At 47.9% G+C, this 23,263-nt stretch overlaps 1 protein-coding gene across 2 annotated transcripts in view; it reads left to right on the plus strand.

Annotated features, from left to right (window-relative positions):
• Nucleotides 1–2,817: 2,817 nt before the first annotated feature.
• Nucleotides 2,818–23,263, plus strand: part of TMCC2 (transmembrane and coiled-coil domain family 2) — a 36,847-nt gene continuing 16,401 nt past the window's right edge. Inside the window, exons 1-2 of one of the 2 annotated variants that reach the window (XM_077157548.1) lie at nt 2,818–3,477; nt 14,371–14,913. In XM_077157548.1, the coding sequence (XP_077013663.1) occupies nt 3,271–3,477; nt 14,371–14,913 (750 nt within the window). In that variant the 5' untranslated portion in view covers nt 2,818–3,270. Of the gene's footprint in view, nt 3,478–3,501; nt 4,584–14,370; nt 14,914–23,263 lie in introns of those variants that run through there. The other variant, XM_077157549.1, reaches the window with a different exon arrangement.

Raw genomic sequence — 23,263 nt, forward strand, 5'->3', positions numbered from 1 at the left:
TGGGCAAGTTTGTTAATGATTTCTTTCATTCAGGTTTACTGACCGTGTATTATGTGAGCACATTCTATCAAGTAACTCTATGGTGGGCCATGTGTTAAGCGTTTTCACATGCATTATCTAGTTTAATCCTCCCGAAAACTCCATGGGGTTAGGTATTATTAGCACCTATTTCTAGATAAGAAAGCCAAAGTTGACAGAAGTTCAATCATTTGGTTGTCCAAGAACACACCAGAAGAAACAGTACCAGAATTCTTACATGAATTTTTCTGACACCAAGACCAGTATTCTTCCCACTACACCATGCTATTTATCTGTGATTAACTAGTTCTGCCAAAAACAAAATGGAGAATGCTATTTATTTCTACATGCTGAACATCATCTCTTGCATTGCAAATCTGCAAATTGTAGGTCACACAGGTCTCTACACAGACTTCCCACTCAAACATCTTTGACAGCAACATATTTGTTCAATAAGTGATACTCAGTGAAAGTCGGAAATGTGTGGGACGCATCTGAATTCTCACGGATAGAACTATTAGAGTGGAACGTGGAGCCCTTTTGAAGCTAGATGACAACTGCGATAATAACTATAGGCCTCAGTCTATGCCAGGCAATGTTCTAAGTGCTTTATCTATATATCACCCAACACCCTCTGAGCTAGGTACTGTCATTTCCCTCAGGAAACTAGGATCTAAAAAGATTAGATAACTTGCCCCCAGACACATGATCTGGGATAGAAGAACCAGGATTTGTCCCCAAACATTGTTACTACAGAATCTGAACTTTGAAACATTATGTTACACTGCCTATCCAAAATGGAAGTCAAGTATTAGCTGATTTCAGGGAACACACCAGACTTTTTTGTGGAGGTGCATCACACCTTGCTAAATATGACCACAAATTGGAAATTTGGCCATCATGCCATGTGTATATGAAAATATTAAAATCAAACTTAAAGTCAAATTCAGTGTAGCAGAGAAATGAGGAATGATTCAAAATGATAATGGTCTCTGCATCTTTAAAAATTCAAGCCTAATTCCATCCATTTTCTTCAATTTAGAGTCAGGTCTTGAACATGTGCTAACACGTGCTCACCACGTGCTGGCCACTGCCTGCTATTCAAGACCTGCCTGGGGTGGAAGCGGGGTGGGGGTGGGGTGAGGGTTGGGGGGGTTGGGGGGGGCTAGTCCTAAATCCCGCCACTGTCAACACTGGCATTTTGCCTTTTCCTCACCACAGAAAATGTAGAAAGCACAGAGCTTTGTGTTTCTACATTGTGCTTGGTACTGGGGTGGGGGGTTGGGGGGGGTTCTACAATCCCAGCCCATCCTAAATTTCTATTTTCTAAAAATGTAGCTGCCTGGTTTAGAAGGTAGCTGCCTTTCTGAAGTAAATTCTTAACCATTTAGTCCCTCATAAGATACACATTAATATGAGTGTTTGGAGCCGGAAGAAGACAGAATTGAAAGCCAGGAAACTCAAGACTAGCAGAACTGAAGTGAGACTGGAATGGCATGAAAGAGATCGGTAAACTGTAAAATTCTTTAGACATCATCACTGTGACTCAGAGATCCAGTGGTCCCTTCAGTCTGAGTGGTCCCTTCACCACAGTTTAGGCCAACGGTCCCCAAATTTTAGCGTGCATCAGCATGACATCTGGAGGGCTTAAGAGCTTTCTGAGCCCACTATTTCTGATTCAGTAAATCTGGGTGGTCCCTGATAGTTTTCATTTCCATCAAACCTGAGGTGCTGCCAGTCAGTCGGGGGACGACCCTTAGACCCACTGGTCTAGGCTGCTGGGTGGGCAAAACCCATCTTGCCACAATAGGCGTGCAGCAGGCACTTGGGTGGGGCTATTATTACTAGGTTCCCTGTCGTGATAAGCCCAGCACTTGCTTTCTTCTGCCTACTGGTTGCTCAGCACAGTTTGACAGAGGCTTACAGAAAAAGAGACATTCCTTTCCCACTCTTCCAAATGTTTAGACCTCCTGCCATGAATAACCCTTTCTTATTTAAATGATGCTTTACGGTTTGCAAGGAACGCTTACATACATTATTGTGTTTAAGAAGCATTTTCCAATATCTGAGCATAAAGATAAGCAATGAATCATTTGGGATAAGTACTAAAGTGGGGGGAGGGGAGAAGGGGCAGAAGAACACCTTCCTCCCGTTGCATTTGCAGCTCAAAATGTACTCAGGTCAAGTGCACGCGAGGGGCTCAGTTTCTTTCTTATTGAAGGGATGTATATAATCTAACGTGCAAAGTTAGAGCAAAAAAAGGGCAGTGATGATACACATCCCTGTTGTGCCTCCTCTACGCCATGTAAAATGAGTGGGTGGGGGGAATCCCATGAGTGCCCTCTCGGAGAGGGTCCCTCAAGCAGCTGCTAAAATCGCGCGGCCATCGCCCACCGCCCCCGCCCCTACTCCGCAGCCCGCTCTCCGCAATGCTAAAACGCAGCAGCATCGCCCTCCAGATCTCTCCAGGGGAAATCTCACAGTGCAACCAATCCTACAAACGTCGGCGAGAGACGCGCCCGCAGCCCTTCGGGCTTCCCATTGGCTCGTTGCCGTTGTCACTCCCTCCTTGTCTCTCCTTCCCCCCTCCCCCCCCTCCGCCCCGGCGGAGGCAGACGGAGGGGCGGGGTAGGTTGCGCGCTCGCCGCCCGGCTCTGGCGCGGGCCGCGGCTTCGCGGCGGGCTGCTGGGCGGGAGGGGGAGGGGGAGGGGGAGGGGGCCGGGCGCGTTGCGGGCTCCGCGGCCGGCCGGGGCGGGGCGGGGTGGGGGCGCGCGGCGAGGCCGGGACTGCAGCTGGCTCAGAGAGCGGCGGACGAGGACCTGCCTGGCTGACTGTCCCATGCTCTGCCTCGCCCAGCAGCTTGGCCCGCCGGGAGGGATGCGCTGTGCAGCACAGCACCCACCCGCCCTGTCCATGCCTGAAGCAGAAAGTTTGGGGGTCGGGGGCAGTCTTGCCCCTCCCCCGCCAATGACTGCCCAAGGACTCCTGCTGCCCAGCCTCGATTGTGACCTGTCTGCTACTCCTCAGGTCGTAGTGAACTATTCCAAGCTGTAACCAAGGCTCCCTTTCCTCGCCCCTTCCACATCCTCTTTTTTAATATATATTTTTTTAATTTAAAAAATTACACTCCCACCCACGCCCTTGCTAATAATTTAAACCCCCGGCCTCATTTCTGAGAGTAAGAGGGGGTGCGGTCTTCCCCCAAGCCGGCGCGCTGGAAGGACAGATTCCCCTTGCCGACCCACATACACCATGAAGAGGTGCAAATCCGACGAGCTTCAGCAACAACAGTGCGAGGAGGATGGAGCTGGGCTGGAAGATGCTGCTTGCCACCTGCCGGGCGCAGACCTCCGTCCTGGGGAGGGCACGGGTGCTAACTCCGCTGGCGGACCAACTTCAGATGTGGGTGCTGCCGCGGCGCCCAACCCGGGTCCCCGAAGCAAGCCTCCTGATTTAAAGGTGAGCTCAGACCCTCCCCTGGAAAGCTCAGCCAGCGACTTAGCTTTCCCCAACCCTCGTGGAAGTGCTCTGACAGGATAAAAGTGATGGGAAAAGGAGACTAAGGTCAGAGAGGATGAGCGGATGTTGGGTTAGAACCCTGGGTGGATGCAGGTACCATTGGAACCTCTGTCTTTCAGCTGCATTTCAGGCCTCTATGTTTGTTCCCCATTATTCAGCAGACGTTTCTAGTGACTCACCCATCTGAGAAGATTGTTTGAATAATGTGTGTGAAGTGCTGTTCCAGACAAAGGGCTGGAGAAATCCAGGATGCTAACTAAAAAGTTGACATCACTTTCCCTCCTGTAGGATAGCAATGGGAGAAAATTGCAGTGTGGGAGGCAAAGCAGGTGATGGTCAGTTTCGGTTGCTGAATTAGTTTCCTCCCTCTGGGATCTTTGAAGGCCTTCCTGGAGCTCAGTTTGTCCATCTGTGAAAGGGGGCAGTGGATTTCTTACCATTAGGTGGAGCCAGAGGTTAAGCCAGTGCTTAGAGATCCCTGCCTGCCTGTCGTAGCTCCAACCCTCAGGGTGGAGAACTGACAGGTGGCGCGAGTGGAGCTTCGGTAGGTTTGGGGCCTCAGTTCAAGTTGCACACATGCTGAGCTGGCAGCTAGAACCAGAACCCAAAGGAGCTTTCATATGCAGCTGGGAGTCGTTTATTTTCTGGCCTGAGGTTGCTGAGACAATTGCTGAGCTGTGAATATTATATGTATATAATTTTAATTGATATATATATCAATTAAAACAGCAGCCAGAATAAATAATGCACCTTTGCTGGTGCTGCCACAGGGACTGCAGGCTCAGGCTTCTCAAGCTGGCTCACGAAGGGGCTGAGAGAGATGTCAGCCCAAGAAAGGAACTTAGATGGCTTGGAAACTGATGCCTCAGAGAGATTTTTCTCTGGAGGGGGTGCAGGGTCTGGGCTAGGGGAGTGGAAAGGACTAGGTTACATTAAATAAAGCCTGTATCCTATGGCAGCAGCCACTAAGGAGTTCCCCAGAATAAGCCAATGACATTCCTCATTTGGCCTGAGCAACTCAGAGTCAAGAAGCCACTGGGGCGCAGGTGAGTGTGCTCTTACCTATATATGTTACTTGTCTGTATTCCTTGGCGAGCGGCACGAAGGGAGACAGCTGACTTTTTGTTGTGTGTACTTTTAAAAAATTGTGCTAGTTTTTCAAATGTGGTCTTTGGTTCTGCTGCTGCCTTTTCAGAGGTTTGGAACTAACCTTAGTTCTAAAAGATGAGTTCCTTTGGATAGTCTCTGCATAGGAAGCTTGTATTTTAACCAGGCCCAGGGAACCCTGGTATCTTTCCCAGATATCACCCCTGAGCCTACTCTGTCATCAAGAGGTGCCGTTCCTGTTTTAAGTGAGATGGTGAAGGGAACAGGGTCCATTGATGCTCTTGTATAGAGGGGTTGAGCCTCCTGCTGCAGACTTCACCCTCATTCTGGCTTGTTCTGAATGAGTCTGGCCAGCAAAGTCTGATTCCTTGACCAGATAGGGGTCTATGAGAGGCAACCTTGGAAACTTCCCTAGTCTCCGTCTCATAGTTGCAGGCCAAAGTGGAAACTGCTGGTTCCATTCATTCTCCCACCCTTCATTCATCCCACCACCCCACGTTGCTTTCATTGGGAAAGCTGGACGGTATCTTTGTCTCTGTGGACAAAACTGCCTTAAGCAGCTTGTTCATCTCCACCGACCTTTATTATTTTTTCTCTTTTTATGGGGATTTCCTCATTCTGGGCAGGGGCAGATGTAGCAGCAACTCTGCAGTTGCTACTACCCTGCTGAATTTCCCTGAAACAAAATTGATATCAGGTGTGAGAAAAGGAGTCCCCTAGAGATAAAATACTACTAAGGTCAATTGCTGCTGTTTAGACCCAGACTGACAGCAAGGAGGAGAAAACAGCTCAGTGGGAGCCTGGGGAACAAGCAGGGCCGTTTCCTGTTTATCTGTGTCAGCTTCATCACAACATGTTTACAGGCAGGACGTCAGAACGGGTGTGAACTCCAGGACCACTGCAATCTGAATTGTTGTGTGGTCTCAGGAAAATCACTCAACTTTTCTGAGCCTCTTTCTGGAGAAAGGGACTAGAAATATTGGAGTGTGTTCCGGCTTGTTTCCCAGGCACGGTTTTCCAACGATGGAAAAATTCCATCATTGGCTCAGGAACTCGGTAAAAGCTTGAGCAATTGTAGATTTGACGGTGGTACCAGAAAGAGGCAAGTTTAATTTTTAACACCTCCCACTCCATATTCATGTTTGGTCAAGGCAGAGCAGCGGTTCTGGCTTGATTTTGTTTTCATTCTAAACTTTGGAGATAAGTAACTTTTGGGTCCTAGCCTCTGCTTCTGTTTTCTTCAGGCGTTGCAATGGTTTTCGTGTGTTGGAGGGAATCATCTTTGGGAAAGGCGCAGAATATTAAGAAGTCAGACGTACCTCCATGGAGGTTGACGGGTAGGGGGAGGAGAAAAAAAATTTCTTTGCTTAAGAGATCTGGATGATGTCTTAACTAGTGGCAGCCAGAGGGTTCAGGGCCTCCTGCGGTCTCCCCTTCCGTGGTCCTTCAGATTTGTGGAGCATCTTGTTCTGTACTGTAAATTTCTGCTGTGATTGCCTGGGAACTGTGGCTAAGGGGTAGGAAGGGACAGTGACAAAGAAAAAAGAAAAATTGCTAAGCAGTAACTATTCAACTAGTTAAAGGAGCAGTTATAAAGCCATAACTGAAAAATAATCTGAAATTGGACATTGTCATCCAGGAGGTACATGCAGATAATTTGGGGACCTCCTTAGCTGTTCCACACATCTATTATGACCTTCAGGGGACATCTCAACAGACACTCCTGCAATAGGAACCCAACAATTCGGAGTCATGTCCTCAGATACTTGTGACTTGGATTTCTGTTTAACCATTTGTGTTTATTTCTTGGTTCATTTGTGGCCATTGTTTATCCCTCTGCTCCTGCCAGATTCCATGCTGGTTTGGAGGAGGTGCTGGAATTGCCACCCGCAGAGTGTTAGTTGAACAAAAGTACATCAGAATTCTCCAGCAGGAAAACTCAGCTCCCGTGAGAATGGGAAGGAGCTTAGGGACAAAATGCCTGAAGAAATATAGAGCACACATGCCTGTTAAAAATACAGCATGTGATAGGTATTTCTGAGGTCTGGATGAGTAGCTGAGTATACGAGTAAGCTGATTCTGTCCTGATGCATTTTAGGGGCTAGAAGGCAGGGGAGAAAATTGCCAACCTCCCCACCTCTACCACCCCTCGTGCAGCCTTTCCTCAAAGGAAGGGTTTGGGTGTACTGACCAGAGGTTTTCTTTCCTCTCACAAAAGCACCCGCTGAATAATTTCCCCAGGGACTTCTGAGTGGTATGAATATTTTTCCCTAAAGCAAAAAGGGGGATGGAGAATCTGTGAATTCCATTATTTCAGTCCTGATTGTGTTTTTTACTCCAAGGCTTATTTGGTTCCAGCTCATGTTCTTCTATTCACAACATACACTGGATCTTCTTCTTGCCTGCTTAGAGCAAAGAGCAGGAAAAGCCATTAGAAGCCAGATAGCTGAGGGAAATTCACAAGTGAATCCTGTGTGATTCTCTTTGCTGCCACACAGTCTTCACCGATGATTGTAGGTGCCTCAGCAACCAGAGCCCATAGGAGAAGGGTTCTTGCAATCAAAGATATTGAACCTCCAGCAGGAAGGGCACAACTTCAAATTGTGAAATGTAACATCCATATAAAAGTGTCTGAAAACATATATGCACAGTTTAAATAACAGCAGCAAAACAGACGCCTCGTCTACCCACTCTGCAAGTCAAGAAACAGAGCACTGACCTTTCCAAAGAATCCCGTTTGTTGGTTTTTCTCTGCTTTTCTTGTTTGTTTGTTTTATTTCAAGGGTTTGAATAAAGCTTCTTGGTCTCAGTTTCTACACTTTCTAAATGGGGGAGAAGCCCAGCTGCTTCATAGGGACAGGGGTGGAGTGAACGCGTGTGTGGAGGCTCTGGGGCTCTAGGGCAGAGTTCTGAGGGTAGAGGCTAGCTGTCTGTGGCCAGGTCACATCATGAGACTCCTACTTCTACTTGAGAAATGATACATCCCTGCAATCTCAGGTGGGAGCTGGATACCTAGACTAACTTTCTGGGGGGGAAGGGGGGGACAGGGATAGAATAGACCTAATAAACTTTTATTTTGTTTTAAAATTTTGACATAAAATTTAAAAATAAAATAAAACTTCAGGTATCCTCAGAAATAGGAAATTAGTTATTTGAAAGTAGGCACTGTCTTCGCCTGCAGGGGAATTCCCGGTACAACAAGCTGAAATACTTAAAAGAAAATTGTCGAAGGAAATATAAGTTTAAGGGTGCTTTGCGCATGTGATGCCCCCAGGAACACGTGGGGTTAATCAGGAAAGGTGCCCCAAAGGAGGTGGATTTAGAGCAATGTATTAAAGAAAGGGTGGGGCATTAATTAGCAAACAAGAGGAGAAGAGCTTTTTAAATGGGAGAGCTAGGTGGCAAGTGCAGGTCTTTTGTAGGGCCTGTGCCAAGCTCTTTTGATGGAATGGCAGCTGTTCTCAAAGTCCTGTAAACTCAGGAGGATGGAAGGTGAAGAAGGTTAAGGATGCCTGTTTTATCCCATCTTTGCCTTCTAAGAGAAGAGCAGAGAGTCTTGAGGCCCAGGATTGCTCCCGGCCCCCAGTAACATTCACAGCAGCCATGTGTGGGCTCAGGAGGAATTGGTGAATGATGGGAAAGCAGGTGGCAAACAAAACTCCATGTTCTACTGCCACACATTGGGTTCTAGATGAATTCCCAGCTGCCCTAGTTGTTCTTCTAGTGGGGACTGTCTTGCAGACTCAGTATCTGTGTATCTAATTGTGACTCAGTTACCAATGTCATTAACAAGACTCTCTCCCTTAAAGAATTGAAACATCTGCCAGAACTTGAATTGGTGTTGAAGTTTAAAAAAAGTATGGACATTGTGGACTGGTGAAAAACGCTTGCGAATCTTCCTAGTAGTGGTTTTAGAGGCCATTTCAAAACTTACCTCTATTATGTCTCTTCTAAGAAATGATATTTCCCTTGGAAATCCCCATAGACTAGGATAGTGTATTTTTTTGAATGAGGTCATGGTTGGACAAGGTCCACCTTTATCAGCCAAACATTTATGTCTCTCTTTGTGTAATAAGTTAGAAGCAAAGCTGATAAGGAATAGCATATTTGTTTTGTGATTATTGTTAGCAAAACAATATTTGACTTTCAAACCAAATGACTAAAGACTTCCTTCTTACAGCCAAGCTAACTTGGGAAACAAAGCTGGGTGTAAGGACATGAGCCCCCCACTGCCCTCCCTAAACCATTTGTGAAAACAATAGACACGTTCAGGCTCCTTGGTCTGTATCCATCTCATTCCAAGCCAGCTCAATCTTGCCAGTTACTGAGATGATGTATGGAGCTGAGGGTTTAAGCCTCAGCAAGAGGGATCTAGTTAGACAAAAGAAAAAGCTGCCTGCCTGAGCATTTTAAATCTTTGGAAATGATGAAATCTTTGGAAAAGCTAGTTGTCTGAGAATTAAATCACTTTTTTTTTAATAGTCGTTTAGGCTTGGATGATTTCCACTCAGAAAGTAAATGAACAAATAATTAAATAGAAATAGACATCACCATGTGTGTATTGAGGTCTCTGCTGGGGTCATTTTAGGGACACCAAGGTTTCAAGATTACTCCTTCCCTCCGATTACTCATGTCCTCACTGAGGAATCAGTCCACAGGCAGGTGAAAAGTTGGATAACAGTTTGAGAGAGCTCTAGAAGCAATGTCACAAGGCAGTACACGACTAATTGCAAAATGAGTGGTGCAGATAATGAGCTCCCATGGAGTTGAGAGCTGGGGGAGATACTGCAGACTGGTGTGATCACAGAGAGGGCTTTATGGAGGAAGGGGGCGGTGAAGGCTGGGTAGGACAGGCAGAGGCAGAGAGAGGGCACACCATGCGGGTAGCTTTAATAAAAATCTCTGCCGACGTCAGGTCGAGTCTGCCTATAGACCTGGGAGACAAGGTGACATTTCACCAACTTACATTGGTTTCAGGCAGAATTCTCTAAGCAGTAATGGGCCAATAAGTTAAAAATAAAACTTGGGAAGGGAAGTCATTTGCCCCTGAGTTGAAATCTGTTTTTTTTGTTTGTTTGTTTATTTGTTTTTTATTGTCAACTGTGATGCTTTGGAAGAAAAACTGATTCCAAAAATCTTTCATTACTGTGTTTCCAATGGAAACCCCACATGGGCCTGAAGAGTTGCAGCTGTACTCCCTTCTCTGTCACTGTGGTTGTCAGCACCAAACCAGGGGTGATGGTTCCTCTCCTGCTCCCCCCTGTCCGCCACTCAAAGCTTCTAATGGGGCAACTGGAGGCTTCCTCAATCTACTTTGCATCCTGAGAACAAGACTCAGTGCATTTTTTTTTACAGTGATTAGCTCTCTAATGTCAGCCTCGTTTCCATAGAGACCCTATAAAAAGAGGAATGTTAGCGACCTAGGCTCACCAAGGCTCAGGGTGACCCTGTCACCCCACTGAGCCTCCACAGCTGAAGCTTTGGTGGGGCTGAGGGAGATTTAAGCCCAGTCGGGAGAAGGGGATAGTGGTCACCTGCTGGTAGGATAATGAGCTTTGGGTGGGATGACTTTTTACCACCCTTTCAGCTTTTCTGGAAGTTGTTGAGAACATGAGAGCGACCTGTAGGTATCAGAAGCCGCTTTCAACCATTTTCTAATCAGATGGTATCAAAGCCGCTGTACTGAGGCATTTTAGTTTTGGCCTCATGCAGCTGTGTTTGCAGAATTTGGAGCAAACTTCCGCTTTGGGGGAACCCACACCCAGAGAGGAAAACGGATGAAGCCAACTGTTCAGAGACCACAGCCTTCTCAGGAAGGACCTTTCAGAAGGCATCTAGTCCATACTTTCTTCCCGAATGTGCCCCCAGAGAAGACAGAGTTCTTCCAGCCCTTAAAGGTAGTTCCAGGGGAGGAGAGAGCAGATTTCCCTCAGTTACCTCCCCGGGCCTGGGCACCTAACCTGGGGAAGCTCTCCTCCCCAGCTGACTTCTGGCCTTTGGGAAGTCCCAGTGATAGCTCTAGCCTGGTTCTCATGGGTCAAGAGAGCTCTGTTTGGGCCCCGCCTCTAGCTCTAAAACACCCCTGCTCTCTCTTCCTAATACATGACTTAGTTTGGCCACCAAAATGGTTTCTGACAGCTGGGGAAAAGCGAAAGTCAATGTGGAAAAGCAAGTGACATTTAGTAGTTGGAACCTGTTAATCAGAGCAGGTGGTGCTTTACTGCCGCGTGGGCGACTAAGTTCCCTCAAGCTAGTCACCATGGTTTTCTTCGCTTCCAAAACTCATAGCTGGTTCTGTGTATGTGCTGAGGTTTTTTTTTTTTTTTTTAAACGCCCCATGTTATATCAAAGCTTCTTAGCCATCTCTCCTCTGAAACCCACATGCAGAAGCAGCCCTGGCCCCGGCATGTCAGCCTCATCTGTCCCAGCCTCATCTTCTAAGTGAGGAAAAACCCCTTTCTTTGCAGCGTGCCAGCACCCTTATTGCTTGACTTCTTTTTGTTTTTTTCCCTCGCGCCGCCTGTGAACACTAGCAGACACCTGGGTGCAGCTAAGGAGGCTCTCCCGAGGTCCCACCATCGCTGTCCGTGACTTTCCTTCCACACAGGATAGATAAGGAGGTGGGAAATGAAGACCCAGAGTGGTGAAGGGTCTTAGCCTGGTCCTAGGAGCGTGGGCAGAGCCACAGTTACAGTTCAGGGGACTTAACTCCCCCAGACCCAGTTTGGCCACCAATAGTTCTTTTGTTTTTTTTTGGGTTTTTTGGTATATAATTTCTATTATATTTACAGGCAAAATCTGATGCAGAAAATACCGAGTTCTCTTATTACCACCCCCCCATTCCTAACACTTTAATATGATGCACTCTTTTGTTAGAATTGATGAAAACATATCATTATAATTGTCCTATTACTATAGCCCATGGTTTACATTTCATTGAATTGTAAAGACCATGCCTTTGTTTTATTTTGTTTCATTTATATTTGTTCTAGTTTCTAATTTTTATTCCCCTTTCAACCACATTCTTGTTTTGTTGCTGTTGGGGCAAATGTAAATTCCTTATCCAGGGTAGTCTTGGAGTCAGTGTGTGGACCAGTGGAAGTCATTACAAGTTGGGGATCCAGCTCTGTGACTTGGATGGTCACTTAACTGTGCTATGCTTCAGTGTCTGCATCTGTGAAATGGAGAAACAAAGACCACATCTCACATCCTTCCTAAGGTTAGACAAAAATCAGGCTGGTGCGACAGCGTGCATCAGAAAGCACTTTGGAAAATGGTTTTGTATAATTTTTTTAATTAATTAATTAATTGACCAAGGATTTTAGGATCCCAGGGGCAGATGGTAGTGGTGGCTGTACCTCTCCCAGCACCGCCACCGATTTCTAGGGGTGAGGGAGAGGAAATGGCTCCGAGCTCCCGGACCTCTGGTGCAGTCTTTTTCAGGGATAACTCTTTTTACCTGAGTGGATATCAAAGAGCCTCAGCGCTGGACAGAAGCCAGTTTAGGAATGAGGTTGGGGCAGGGAGGGGAGGAGGAGGAAGGGACCTGGCATAGGATGCTAGGAAGACAATTTGTAATATATAATGTGACCATTTGGCAGAAGTAGCTGGACAAATGCCAGTGCCGGCCAGCCCATCCGTGATGCCTGGAGGGAGGCTCTATTGGCTCTTTCCTGGGCTGGAGGCCACAGAAGCTGGCTGGCTCTGGGTCCGAAGAGGTGCCTGCACCCAAGTCTGTCCTGCCTTGGATTCCTTAGTTCTATCCAGAGCAGATTCAGGGGGGCCTTGTGGCCCTGCCTTGGGCTGGCCCTGGGGGGGATGAGAACTCCCGTGGGAGCACCTGCGTCTGTGGAATCTAACATCTTCTGGGCAGCCACAAAATTAGATTCTTGGAGAGGAATGGTGGTAGTCTTCATTTCCTCATCAAAAAGGGGAAATGCTGCTATTGTTGCTATACTGGGAAAACCAAGTGAGATCATGCAGGAGAAAAAGCACCTCGAAAACTCGAAACCAATAGTTCACCATTAGTTAGTTTTCATGGTCTATAAAATGGGTGTCGTAAGGGCCTTGCCTACTTCTGAGGATTTTGAAGAGACTCAAATGAAGAGGAGGAAAGGAAACCCCACATTTTTCTACAAATAAATGGGATGTAGTTACTTACATTCAGTTATAAGTACAGCTGTCTCTACAAACCCCATCAATGCTTGGGTGGTGAAGTACCAGTGAAAGTGGGGTAAAACAACTTAGAAGATCTAAGAAATGCTTGTTCTTGGTTTCTGCATGGTATGTTTTCTGCTCTGAAACATTGTTTTTAGAAAAGAAGAACATTCCATATTTGTAATTTGGGAGAATATTATTTTTAAATGACTGAGGTTGCCTCATGAGATTATGAATTGTTCCTCACAGATGAAGGCCTGCTAAGGCTCATTGAGCCCTGAATTGCTGGGTTCTGTGTCCTGCTGACTCCTTCCAACCACTCTGAAGCTCTGTGGAGGGCTCGGCCTCACCAAATAAGCTTTCCTCCTGATAGAGTGGACACCTGGAAGTATACCACATGTTGCCCCACGTTGGCCAATCCATCCAGCTGCCCCTCTGTGAGCAGTCCTGCCTGAGGGACAGGTAGAGAGTCTCAGCGGCAGAGCTATGAGGGAAAGCTGGGGCCAGGGCTTATTTGGTTTCTTCCCATTCAAGAAGAAAGACACTCATGAGGGTGGCTGGTTCTGCTATGTGTGATATTCACATTACTGGCTGTGTCACAAGCTGTGCCCATAGAAGTTCTTTCCATTGCCAAGTATAAAGAATATGATTGGCTCCAAATAACAGAAAATCATACTAGAGTTATGTAGAGAAAAGATAGTTTCATTTATTTTATATGACAAGTACCACAGTATAAGTCATACTTGGCTGTTGGGATGGACCATCAACTTCCTAGGGCCTTTCTCTTGGGGCTCCACCATCTATAAGTAGACCTTTGTCATTGGACTGGTCACTTTGTGGTTGCAAAGTGGCGCTTGCATCTTCAGGCATCGCTGCCACATTCCGGATGGGGAGGACCAGTACCATTATCAAGAAAGCAAAAGTGTTTCCAGAAACCCTCACCATCCTTTTCATTAGCCAAATTTATAACACACGACTCCTCCTAGCTGCAAGGGAATCTGATGAAGCAGGAGTTTTTAGCAGGGGGCATTAGGCTTTGTTTGCACTTTTGCTAGTAAGAAAGAAAGGGGCATAGATACTGCATAGGCAGTTAGCAGTGTCTACTACAAAAATATAAGTTGTATGACCCTGATTTTCCCAGGAAGCATCACAGTGAGACACCTTTGGAGATGGATACCTGAAAGGGCCAGTGCAGCTTGAAGGAGGACTTAACTTAGAAGGCGGGAGGGACAATAGGGGAGAATCAGTCCGGGAGGATACAACCCAGTGAACCATGTGCTCCCTGTGTGCCACTGAGCCTCAGACAGTAGCCATAGAACATCACTCTTGGTTACCCTGACTCCACATGTTGATTTGGCATATCCTGTGGGGAGCTATTGGGGTGCATTTCTTTGGGAATGAAAAGGGTGGGTCTGCAAGGTGACCTTTTGGTTGTGACTTCCAGATTCAAGCAGCTATAGTAGCTATGCTGGTCTCTCAAGAACAGATGCCCCACCATCTCCACTCCCCAACCAACTAGGCATTTGAGAGCTTTCCACTCACTAGTATTCTTCATGTCTTCCCTTTAAGAAAATCCAGCAGCTCTCAGAGGGCTCCATGTTTGGCCACGGCCTGAAGCACCTGTTCCACAGCCGCCGCCGGTCACGGGAGAGGGAGCACCAGGCGTCTCAGGATTCCCAGCAGCAGCAGCAGCAGCAGCAGGGTATGTCCGACCATGACTCCCCGGACGAGAAGGAGCGCTCCCCCGAGATGCACCGTGTCTCCTACGCCATGTCCCTGCATGACCTGCCCGCTCGGCCCACCGCCTTCAACCGTGTGCTGCAGCAGATCCGCTCCCGGCCCTCCATCAAGAGGGGCGCCAGCTTGCACGGCAGCGGCGGAGGCGGCAGCAGCGGGGGCAGCAGCCGGCGCACCAAGAGTGGCTCCCTGGAGCCCCAGCGCGGCAGCCCCCACCTGCTGCGCAAGACCCCCCAGGACAGCAGCCTGGCCGCCATCCTGCACCAGCACCAGTGCCGCCCCCGCTCCTCTTCCACCACCGACACGGCCCTGCTGCTGGCCGACGGCAGCAACGTGTACCTCTTGGCCGAGGAGGCTGAGGGCATCGGGGACAAGGTGAGGTGGGCAAGGGAATGGCTTTCCAGGTGGGAGGCAACTCAGAGGCAAGAGCCATCTGCTGAGGGGCCTGCAGCCCTGGGGACCTGAGCTGGGCCCTCCTGGTGAGTGCGGATGTCCTGCTGCCTACACGGTTATCTTCCCTGGTTGAAGGAGTTCAAGGTATGACTAAGCCAAAAGCAAGAGATAATTCAAAAAATAATGACTGTTTCATTTCTTGGGAGGGAGGGGGTACAGGCTAGTTTTTCAAAACTTGCTTTCGTCAGACCGTTAATAATTTTGGATTGTTTTCCTTAAACATGCTATCAAGAGGCAGTAACTCTAGTGACTAAGAGTACAGACTCGGACCAGTCCTTGTTCTGCTACTTCCTAGCTAGATAAGTTACAGTCACTTAACCTCTTAGTGCCGCAGTTTCCCCAGTTGAAAATAGGGATAGTAACAGTAGGGTTGTTATGGGATTAAATGAGTTAAAATAAGTACAATACTTGAAACAGAGCCTGGCACAGTATTGTTTATAGTATTTTCGCCAACCACAGAATATGGGGGAGGCATCTGTGAAGGATTGTTTTGGGTATGGAGAAAAGCTAGTTTGGCATTTCGTGAATTTATATGTTCGTTCTTTTACACCTATAGCAAATAGTTATTGGGTACTTATTCTGTGTGACAAGAGTGAATAAGCAGAGTTGCTGTCCTCATGGAGCTTGCTGTCTAGAAGTGACAGACAAATGAGCGGGCATCACAGACTGGGTGAGGAGGGCTGTGATAATGCCGTGGGAACACTCAGAGAGCGTGTTGCCCAGGATGGGGGTGGGGGGGAGTTGGTGAAGACCTTCGGGAGGGAACTGTTGAGCTGAATTTGGAAGGAATATAGTTTAGGTGGGGACGTGCCAGGGGGTGGGCACAAGTCCACGTACAACGTGTCTGAAAGCAGGCTGGTGCCGGGGGCTGCAGGGGTTCACTGTGCTCGGCGCACGCGGCACTCTGGGGACTGACAGGCAGACAGAAGCCACATCACAAAAGGCTGTGTCATATTGTGTCTGGGGCAGTGTGAGCTATCACAGGGTGCTGGATGGGAAACTTGCAGGAGGAGGTCCCTCTAAGTCTCAGTGTAGAAAATCGATTGGAAGCAGGAACAGGGCTGGAGTCAAGGAAACCATTTTTTTTTTTTTAATTAACGGAAAAAAAAGAAATTAACCCTACATTTAGAAATCATACCATTCTACATATGCAATCAGTAATTCTTAACATCATCACATAGATGCATGATCATCGCAAGGAAACCATTTTGAAGGCTGTTGCAGCAGTGAGGGTGGAAAGGAGGGCACAAATTCAAAAGACATTCAAAAGTTACAGTCCATGGTACAAAGTGGATGTAATTAATATCACTGAATTGTACACTTAAAATTAGTTAAAATGGGGCAGGCCGCAGTGGTTCAGCAGGCAGAGTTCTTGCCTGTCATGCCAGAGACCCAGGTTTGTTTCCCAGTGCCTGCCCATGTAGGAGAAAAAAGAAAAAGTTGAAATGGTAAATTTTATGTTATATTTATATATATATATTACTGCAATTACATTAAAACAGTACTAGGGAAGAAATTAGATAGGAATGCAGAAGGTGGGAAGGGAATAAAGGATACATTTTAGGGTCTCTGGGCTAGCCCCTTGAGGGTAGGGACATTCTCTGATTAAAGAAACATGGAAGAAGGCACAAATTTTGGGGGGGAAGCTGTTGAGTTCAGTGTTGACATGTTGAGTTCCAGGGCCTTTCAGAAGTGTCCAGCTAGAAAGAATCAACTGGCTTTATGGAGCAGAGGTCAGAGCTGGGGCGGGAGCTTTGGGAGCCAGCCTTGAGGCTGGAATCACGGGTGTGAATGAGATCTGCTAAGGGGCACATACTGAGTGAGAAGAAGGTCAAGGACAGATCTGACATCTGAGGACAGTCCAAGCACAAAGGGCCTGAGAGGGAGCAGACATAGAGGTTGGAGCAAGTCTGGAGAGAAATGACCCTGAAGCAAAAGAAGAAAGGAGTTTCAAGAAGGGGAAAATGGTAAACATTGTGAAATGTATTAGAAATGGCAGGTAAGAGCTGGGTTTGGAAATGAACATAGGCAATATCAAGAAGTGGGGGCCACTGGTAATGGTAGCAAGGAACTGGTTTCTGTGAATTTCAGAGATAGAGGATATGGAGCCAATGTGTGCAACTTGGCTAGGAAGGAGAGAGGGCAGTAACTACAGAAGGATCCAGGGTTCAGGCAGTCTGGCTTCTGTTGTACTTTAAAGAGGGGAGTGACTGGAGCACATCTCTGTGTTGACAGGAAAGGACCATACGGAAGGAAAGACTGAACTGACTGATACGGGTGGGGGATTAGATGGAAGAGAAGAAGACCAAAGTGATAAGGAAATGAGAGTTGGAGAAATGATAGATGGCCAGAGAGTCTTACATTTAGGGGATCTGAGGCTTGCTGGGTTACCTAACATCAAGTCTCTAAGAGAAACTCGGGTCTAAAGTAGTTTTACCATAGATTATCACCAGAGCAGATAAACCTCCATACAAGCTCTAGAATTGATCTCACTTTAATACAGCTGTGTCTCAAGTTCTTGAGTGTCCTGAGATTTAAATACTTTAGGAAGTTCATTTGTTCAGCCAACATTTTGTGCACACTCTATGCCAGGCACTGTAAGCAGCTCACATCTGTTTGGCACTTTTCCAATTTATGAAGGACTCTTGTTGACATTGTTTCATGAATTCATTAAAATAGTCTTGTGGCGTAGATAAGCCAGGATGATATCCAAAATTTATAGTAATTAGACCTAAAGAAAGGATGTGACACATAGCCCCTCAGTGACAGGGCTGGGGCTAGAATGTGGCTCTCTTGACTCCAAGTCCAGTGCTCCTTCCATTATGCTGTGCTGCCTCTGCATGTGCCAGCAGGAAGCCGTAGTTGATGATGGGTGCAATCTTCAATATGTTCAACACAGTACAACTTCAGATTCCTTGCTTCAGCAACATCATCCCTCTTGGGGATGGTTTTCTAGCTCATTAAACACAGTTTTTGATCACAGCCTGTTGAATCATTTCATACATTCCACAAATGACCTAGAAAGATTTTTTCAAGAAGAAAGGCGTTTCTACAGGTAATTATGGTCCATCTGTCTGTTGATAGTAGAGCCTCACCTGGGCAGCCTTCAAATCAGTAGCTACCCTCTTCTTCTTTGTTGGTACTGCAGAATATTTGCCATGTACATCCTTCATGCAACAGATATTCATTGAGCATCTACTATGTGTGAGGCACTGCTCTAGACTGTAGGGATACCGCAGTGAATGAAAACAAAGCTCCTACTTTCATGCAGCTTACATCCTACTAAGGAGGATGAGACAAGCATTAAATAAATAAGAACACAATATATTAGGTGATAAGGAGTACTAAGAGCAAAATATGAAGCAAGTGAGGGGGCAGAGAGTGGTGACTGGTTGGTCAGAAAAGACCTCTCTAATTTCAGGAGTGACCCATGCTGTTAGCTAGGGTAGCGCATCCAAGGCCAAGGAACCAGTACGTGCAAAGGCCCTGAGGTAAGAATGTGCTTGGGGATATTAAAGGATCAGCAGGTGGCTGAGGTGAAGTGAACAAGGCAGAGAATGCAGAGGAGATGAGCTCAGAGAGGTAACGAGAGGTGGAGGTAGTACAGATGGGCGTAGTAGGCCAGGAGAAGGACTTCTGATTGTTTTTTTTTCCGAGTGAGATTGGAAATCATTAGAAGGTTTTGCACAGGAGAGTGACACCATTTAAAAAATCACTTTGGCTGCTGTGACACAATAGACTGTGAACTGGGAGTCTAGTTAGGAAGCTGTCGGAAGCTCATCCAGGGGTGAGGTGATGGTGGCTTGGAGCAGAGTGAGAGACATCCAGGTGGTAAGACGTGCCTGGATTCTGAATTTGCTGCAAAGATTCAGTCACGAAGGTTTCTGATGAACTAGATGCATGACAGAGGGGGAGCAGAGATGGCTCCCACATTTTTGGCTTGGGCAGCTAGAAAGAAGTTACCGTTAACTGTTAGGGCAGACAGCAAATGGAGCAGTTACTTGATTCGGGCAGTGAAGGAGGGGGCAGATATCAGAGCAAGGATTTGGACACATTCGGTTGGAGATAGCTGTTAAACGTCCATGGGAAGATACCAAAGAAGTAGTTAGATGTCTGATTCTAGAGTCCTGAGGAGAGGTCCAGGCTAGAGGCATAAATTTGGGAATTGTCAGCATATAGCTAGTATTGAAAACTATGGAATAGACCCATTTGCATGCATAGCTTCGACTGGGGAGAATCTGTTCGAGAGTAAGGCCTGGATGAACTGGCTAACATAGTGAGGTGGCCTGTGCTGTGCAGGGCCAGGGGCCCAGCTGAATGAACCAGGTCATTTGGCCTTTAATGAGCAAGTGCCCTGTGTGGTGCAGCGGCCAGACCCATCTCTCCCAGGTGAGTCGCGGGACAGATGCATTGTAAGTATTAAATTTTAAAAGTCCCTTCAAGCAAGAGTCTCTGTTACTGCAACTATTATACGAGGAGAGAAAATATCAACCTCATCGCCAAGATTTCTCAGCTGTCTGAGCAGATGGAAGGAATGGGCGGTGCATCCTTGGAAGGGGGACGGGGTGCAGTGGGGTTTTGATGTTGCCCATTGGGAATGGGGGGGTGCGGGTAGAGAAGGCCAGGGGTCATGAGGGTAGGTGCACGACTGGTGAACTCCTCCTAGGGCTTTTCCACGCACACCTATATGCCCTTCCCCTGTCCTGAGATAGCCAGAGGGTGGGGAGGAGTCTCTCCTGGCTGCAGGTGGAAGCCCAAGCCCTGAGACTCTCAGGTGAGCTGACGTGGGACCGATTGCAGGTTCAGTGTAGAGGTGGGGAGAACGGTTGCTACTGTGACTGTTTCATATACTTATTTAGAACTTTGAATTTTCCGAAGTCTTGTCTCATGGACTGCCTGATTCATTCTAATATTCCTGCAGTAGGCAGAGCAGGTATTATCTCCATTTTACATATAAATAGATTGAGGCCCAGCAGATTTAAGAGGCTGCTTGCTAATTAATGGCAGAGAGGAGACTCGAGCTGAGTTAGTTCTTAGGATCTCCACAAGACCAAATTGAGATCTGACCTTACTCAAGTGGCTCAGGAGCATTTAATGCAACATCCATAGGGAGAAGTTTTACCTCAACCCAAGGCGGGTGAATTTATCTCTTGGTTAGCATTTCCCCTTCAGTTATATAACTTTCCTGATCTGAAAAAGGTGGGTAAGGCCCCAGGGTCGAAAGGAGAGGGAGAGGCTTCCCTGTGCCCATAGGAGGGGTCTTCCAGCCATCGGGAACCCCTCTCCTCAGCTGACTCTCCCAGACCCGAGGTCATTGGCTGATGTGGGAACTCGTGGTGGTTCCGCCCCTGGTCTCTGGGCATGAATAGGAGGTATTCTTCTCTCTAGTAAACACAGCCCCACATGCTCTCTCCAAGCTGCCCGGCTATTACTAACATCTATTTTTAATTCATAAGCCTCCGCCACTCTGCACACCCTTCGCCATTGTTTGGAGCTCACCAGCTGGCTTTTGGACCAGAGCAAGCCCAGTCAGGGGTTGAGTTATCGGAACACCCTGGAGGCAGCTAAAGTTCCTCAGCTGTCCTGGAGGAGTTCGCCCAGCCCCCAAGCTAAGAAAGGAGGGGACCCTGAACCCCAGGGAGAGCAGGGCTATGACAGAGCACAGTCCAGGGATGTAGGCTCAGCCCTGGTGGTGACACTCTGATCACCACTTATTACCTACAGATCTAATGAACTGTCTTCGAGGTAGTGCCTTAAATTATTTCCCTGCATAAACAAATCATCATCTCACCCCCGCCATTCCACTTTCTACTATCTGAACACCACCGAACAAGGTAACTGCCCTCTCCAACGTACATCTGTAAAATAGAAAAAAATTGTCATCAATTTTTGGGCGTGGGCAGGTGAATAGAAAATGCAGGTGACATCTGGGTTCCCCTTCTCTGTGTTGCCTCAACCTCTGGGAAACACAGGCCCTGGGGGCTGCAAGAATAGTTGTATGTACAGTAAAAATGGAGTTGGGTCACCACCAGTACTCCTTTTGTTTTTCTTTGATGAGCAGCAATTCCTGGAAAAATGTGTATTCTCTCAGGAAAATCTAGCAACAGTTCCCTCCTGCCACCATCACCAGCTCCCAAACTTTCAGGAATGTATTAGTCCCTGCAAGTGTCAGGAGCTTGAACTCCCTAACTCTCGTCTCTTCCATGTTTGCCTTGGTTATCACTTCCCTCTCTGCCTTGTTCTAAACCTCTCCCCAGTCGTTGTGACATTTCCCACCCAGCCTTACCCGCTCTGGGCTTGTGCAAGTACGTCCTGGGAGGGGGACAGTGCAGGAGGGCCGAGTTCACAGCTGGCTGGGCTGGGTGCGCCCCTGGCCTTGCCCTGGCTGCTCTCTGCCTCTGAAGCGGTACAGCCAGTCCCCTCTGAGGCCAAGGAGGAGTGTGGGCAGCAGCTTGCAGAAGGCACCTGGACAGCCTTAGGAGACCAGCCTGGAGGCGCTCAGTGGCAGGAGGGCTTTTACTGACAGGCTTTGGGAGCAGAGTGGGAGAGAGATGCACGGTGTCCCCGTGGCGCTGCGTCGTGGGCGGAGAGATGATGTCATGACTGGACATTTTCCTGTGGCCTCACAGAGGTGTTATCTCCAAGCCCCAGACAGGGAAACCAGTGGAGATCAGCTCGTCACCCAAACCAGTGCAGGCTCTGGACATCCTGTCCTCTTGGTACACTCCCCCTCCAGATTTATCCAACACCAAGATTTCTCCTCTGCCCTGGCATAAATAAGTTCCCCTGTTTACACTGAGGGCTGAGGGGCCGCCCTTAGCCCAAGTCCCTTCCAAGACTGGGATCTTGGCAGGGCTGAGGGGCCCAGTTTATTCATGTCTGAAAGCCTGCTGCCTTAGAGGTAGGTGAAGCTGTCTCTGCAAAGAGAACTTTCCAGAAAGAAAGAGGTCTTAAACATGTGTCCTTGGCAGCTGGTCAACCATGGGAATCTGGGAGTTAACGTGGGAGTCGGGTCCAGCTGGCTGCCCCATCCTGCTCACACACGTTATATGGCTTCACTGTTCAGACCTGTGTGCTCGGGGCTGTGCCAGCCGGTCCCCACTGCCATCCTTTCCTTGTCGGATGCTGGGGAGGACAGATGCCCCCTCTGGACCCCCATGCTGCCTGCCCGCTTGGCAGGCCAAACTAGAAGCTCTGTGATTGCCAGAGACCCTTGCTCCCCATCTTGTGATTAAAAACCCCTGCTTTCCAAGACTGCTGGCCCCTCACCACAGTACATCTAGCTGTGCCTGGTGAGTCAAGATGTTCTGATTTGAATTCCTCATATGCAGGTGAAGTCCCTTGGTTTTTTGGCATCCTGTCCAAGCAGGAGACGGGCTGACTCTGCCTTTTACCTGAAGCTCTGACACCTGAGGTCATAAACAGCAGCATCCTCTTGACCTTAAAAATTGAATTATGGGTCCATTTAATTGTTTTAGCAGGCAGCTGGGCTCTGGAATAACTCTTTATTCGTCTCTTTCCCATTGCCACCCATGACTTTCTTCTTGTTAGAAAAGCCTCCAGTGCTCTCCAGAGTAGCCTGTGTTCTGGGAGTACAGAATGCCCCAAGTTGCACATAACTTCCAAGTAGCCTAACCGAGGTCAGAGGCAGGGCCTTCTTAGTGCGCTTGCTTCTGAGCACAGGTCAAAACCTGGTGGGAGATATCTCTGGGAGCTGTGATGACATCAGGTCTCCAGCCTTCTCCCTCAGAAGTGTGCACCTCATCCTTGGCCTTAGCCCCCTCTGATGCACTGTCCAAGAGGACAGGGTGCTCAGGGTTCGGGTGTCAGCCCCCCACGCAATAGCCGATAGCAGTCAGCAGCAGGAGTGCTCGGCCATGGGTTCCAGACTTCGAGGATGCCGGAGCTGGTGCTATGGGCATGGGTCATTGGAGTTGGCACAAGTGTCTGCAGCCACCGAGCAAATTCCTCCCTGGATCTGCCACATCCATGAGATGTGAAACGTGACCCTGGTCCCTCTAGTGCCAGATGAGGCAATGGAAACACAGTATCATTAATCCGATCCCTGCTTCTGCCTCTTCTTTCTTTTCACAGGCACAGTTTGGGTTTTCTCTGTTTATACCCCAAGGGGCAGAGGGCTCATTGCACTCCGTCTAGGCTCCTAGGGAATCTAAAGGCTCCCCTGAGCTATGTGCAAGATGGGGGGCTGGGGGTAATGACTGAAGTTTCTAGGCCTTGTCTACCCCCCTTCTCTCTCAAATGACGGGCACTG

This window comes from Tamandua tetradactyla, chromosome 4, assembly GCF_023851605.1.
Source record: "Tamandua tetradactyla isolate mTamTet1 chromosome 4, mTamTet1.pri, whole genome shotgun sequence".
In the NCBI taxonomy this organism is placed as follows: Eukaryota; Metazoa; Chordata; class Mammalia; order Pilosa; family Myrmecophagidae; genus Tamandua; species Tamandua tetradactyla.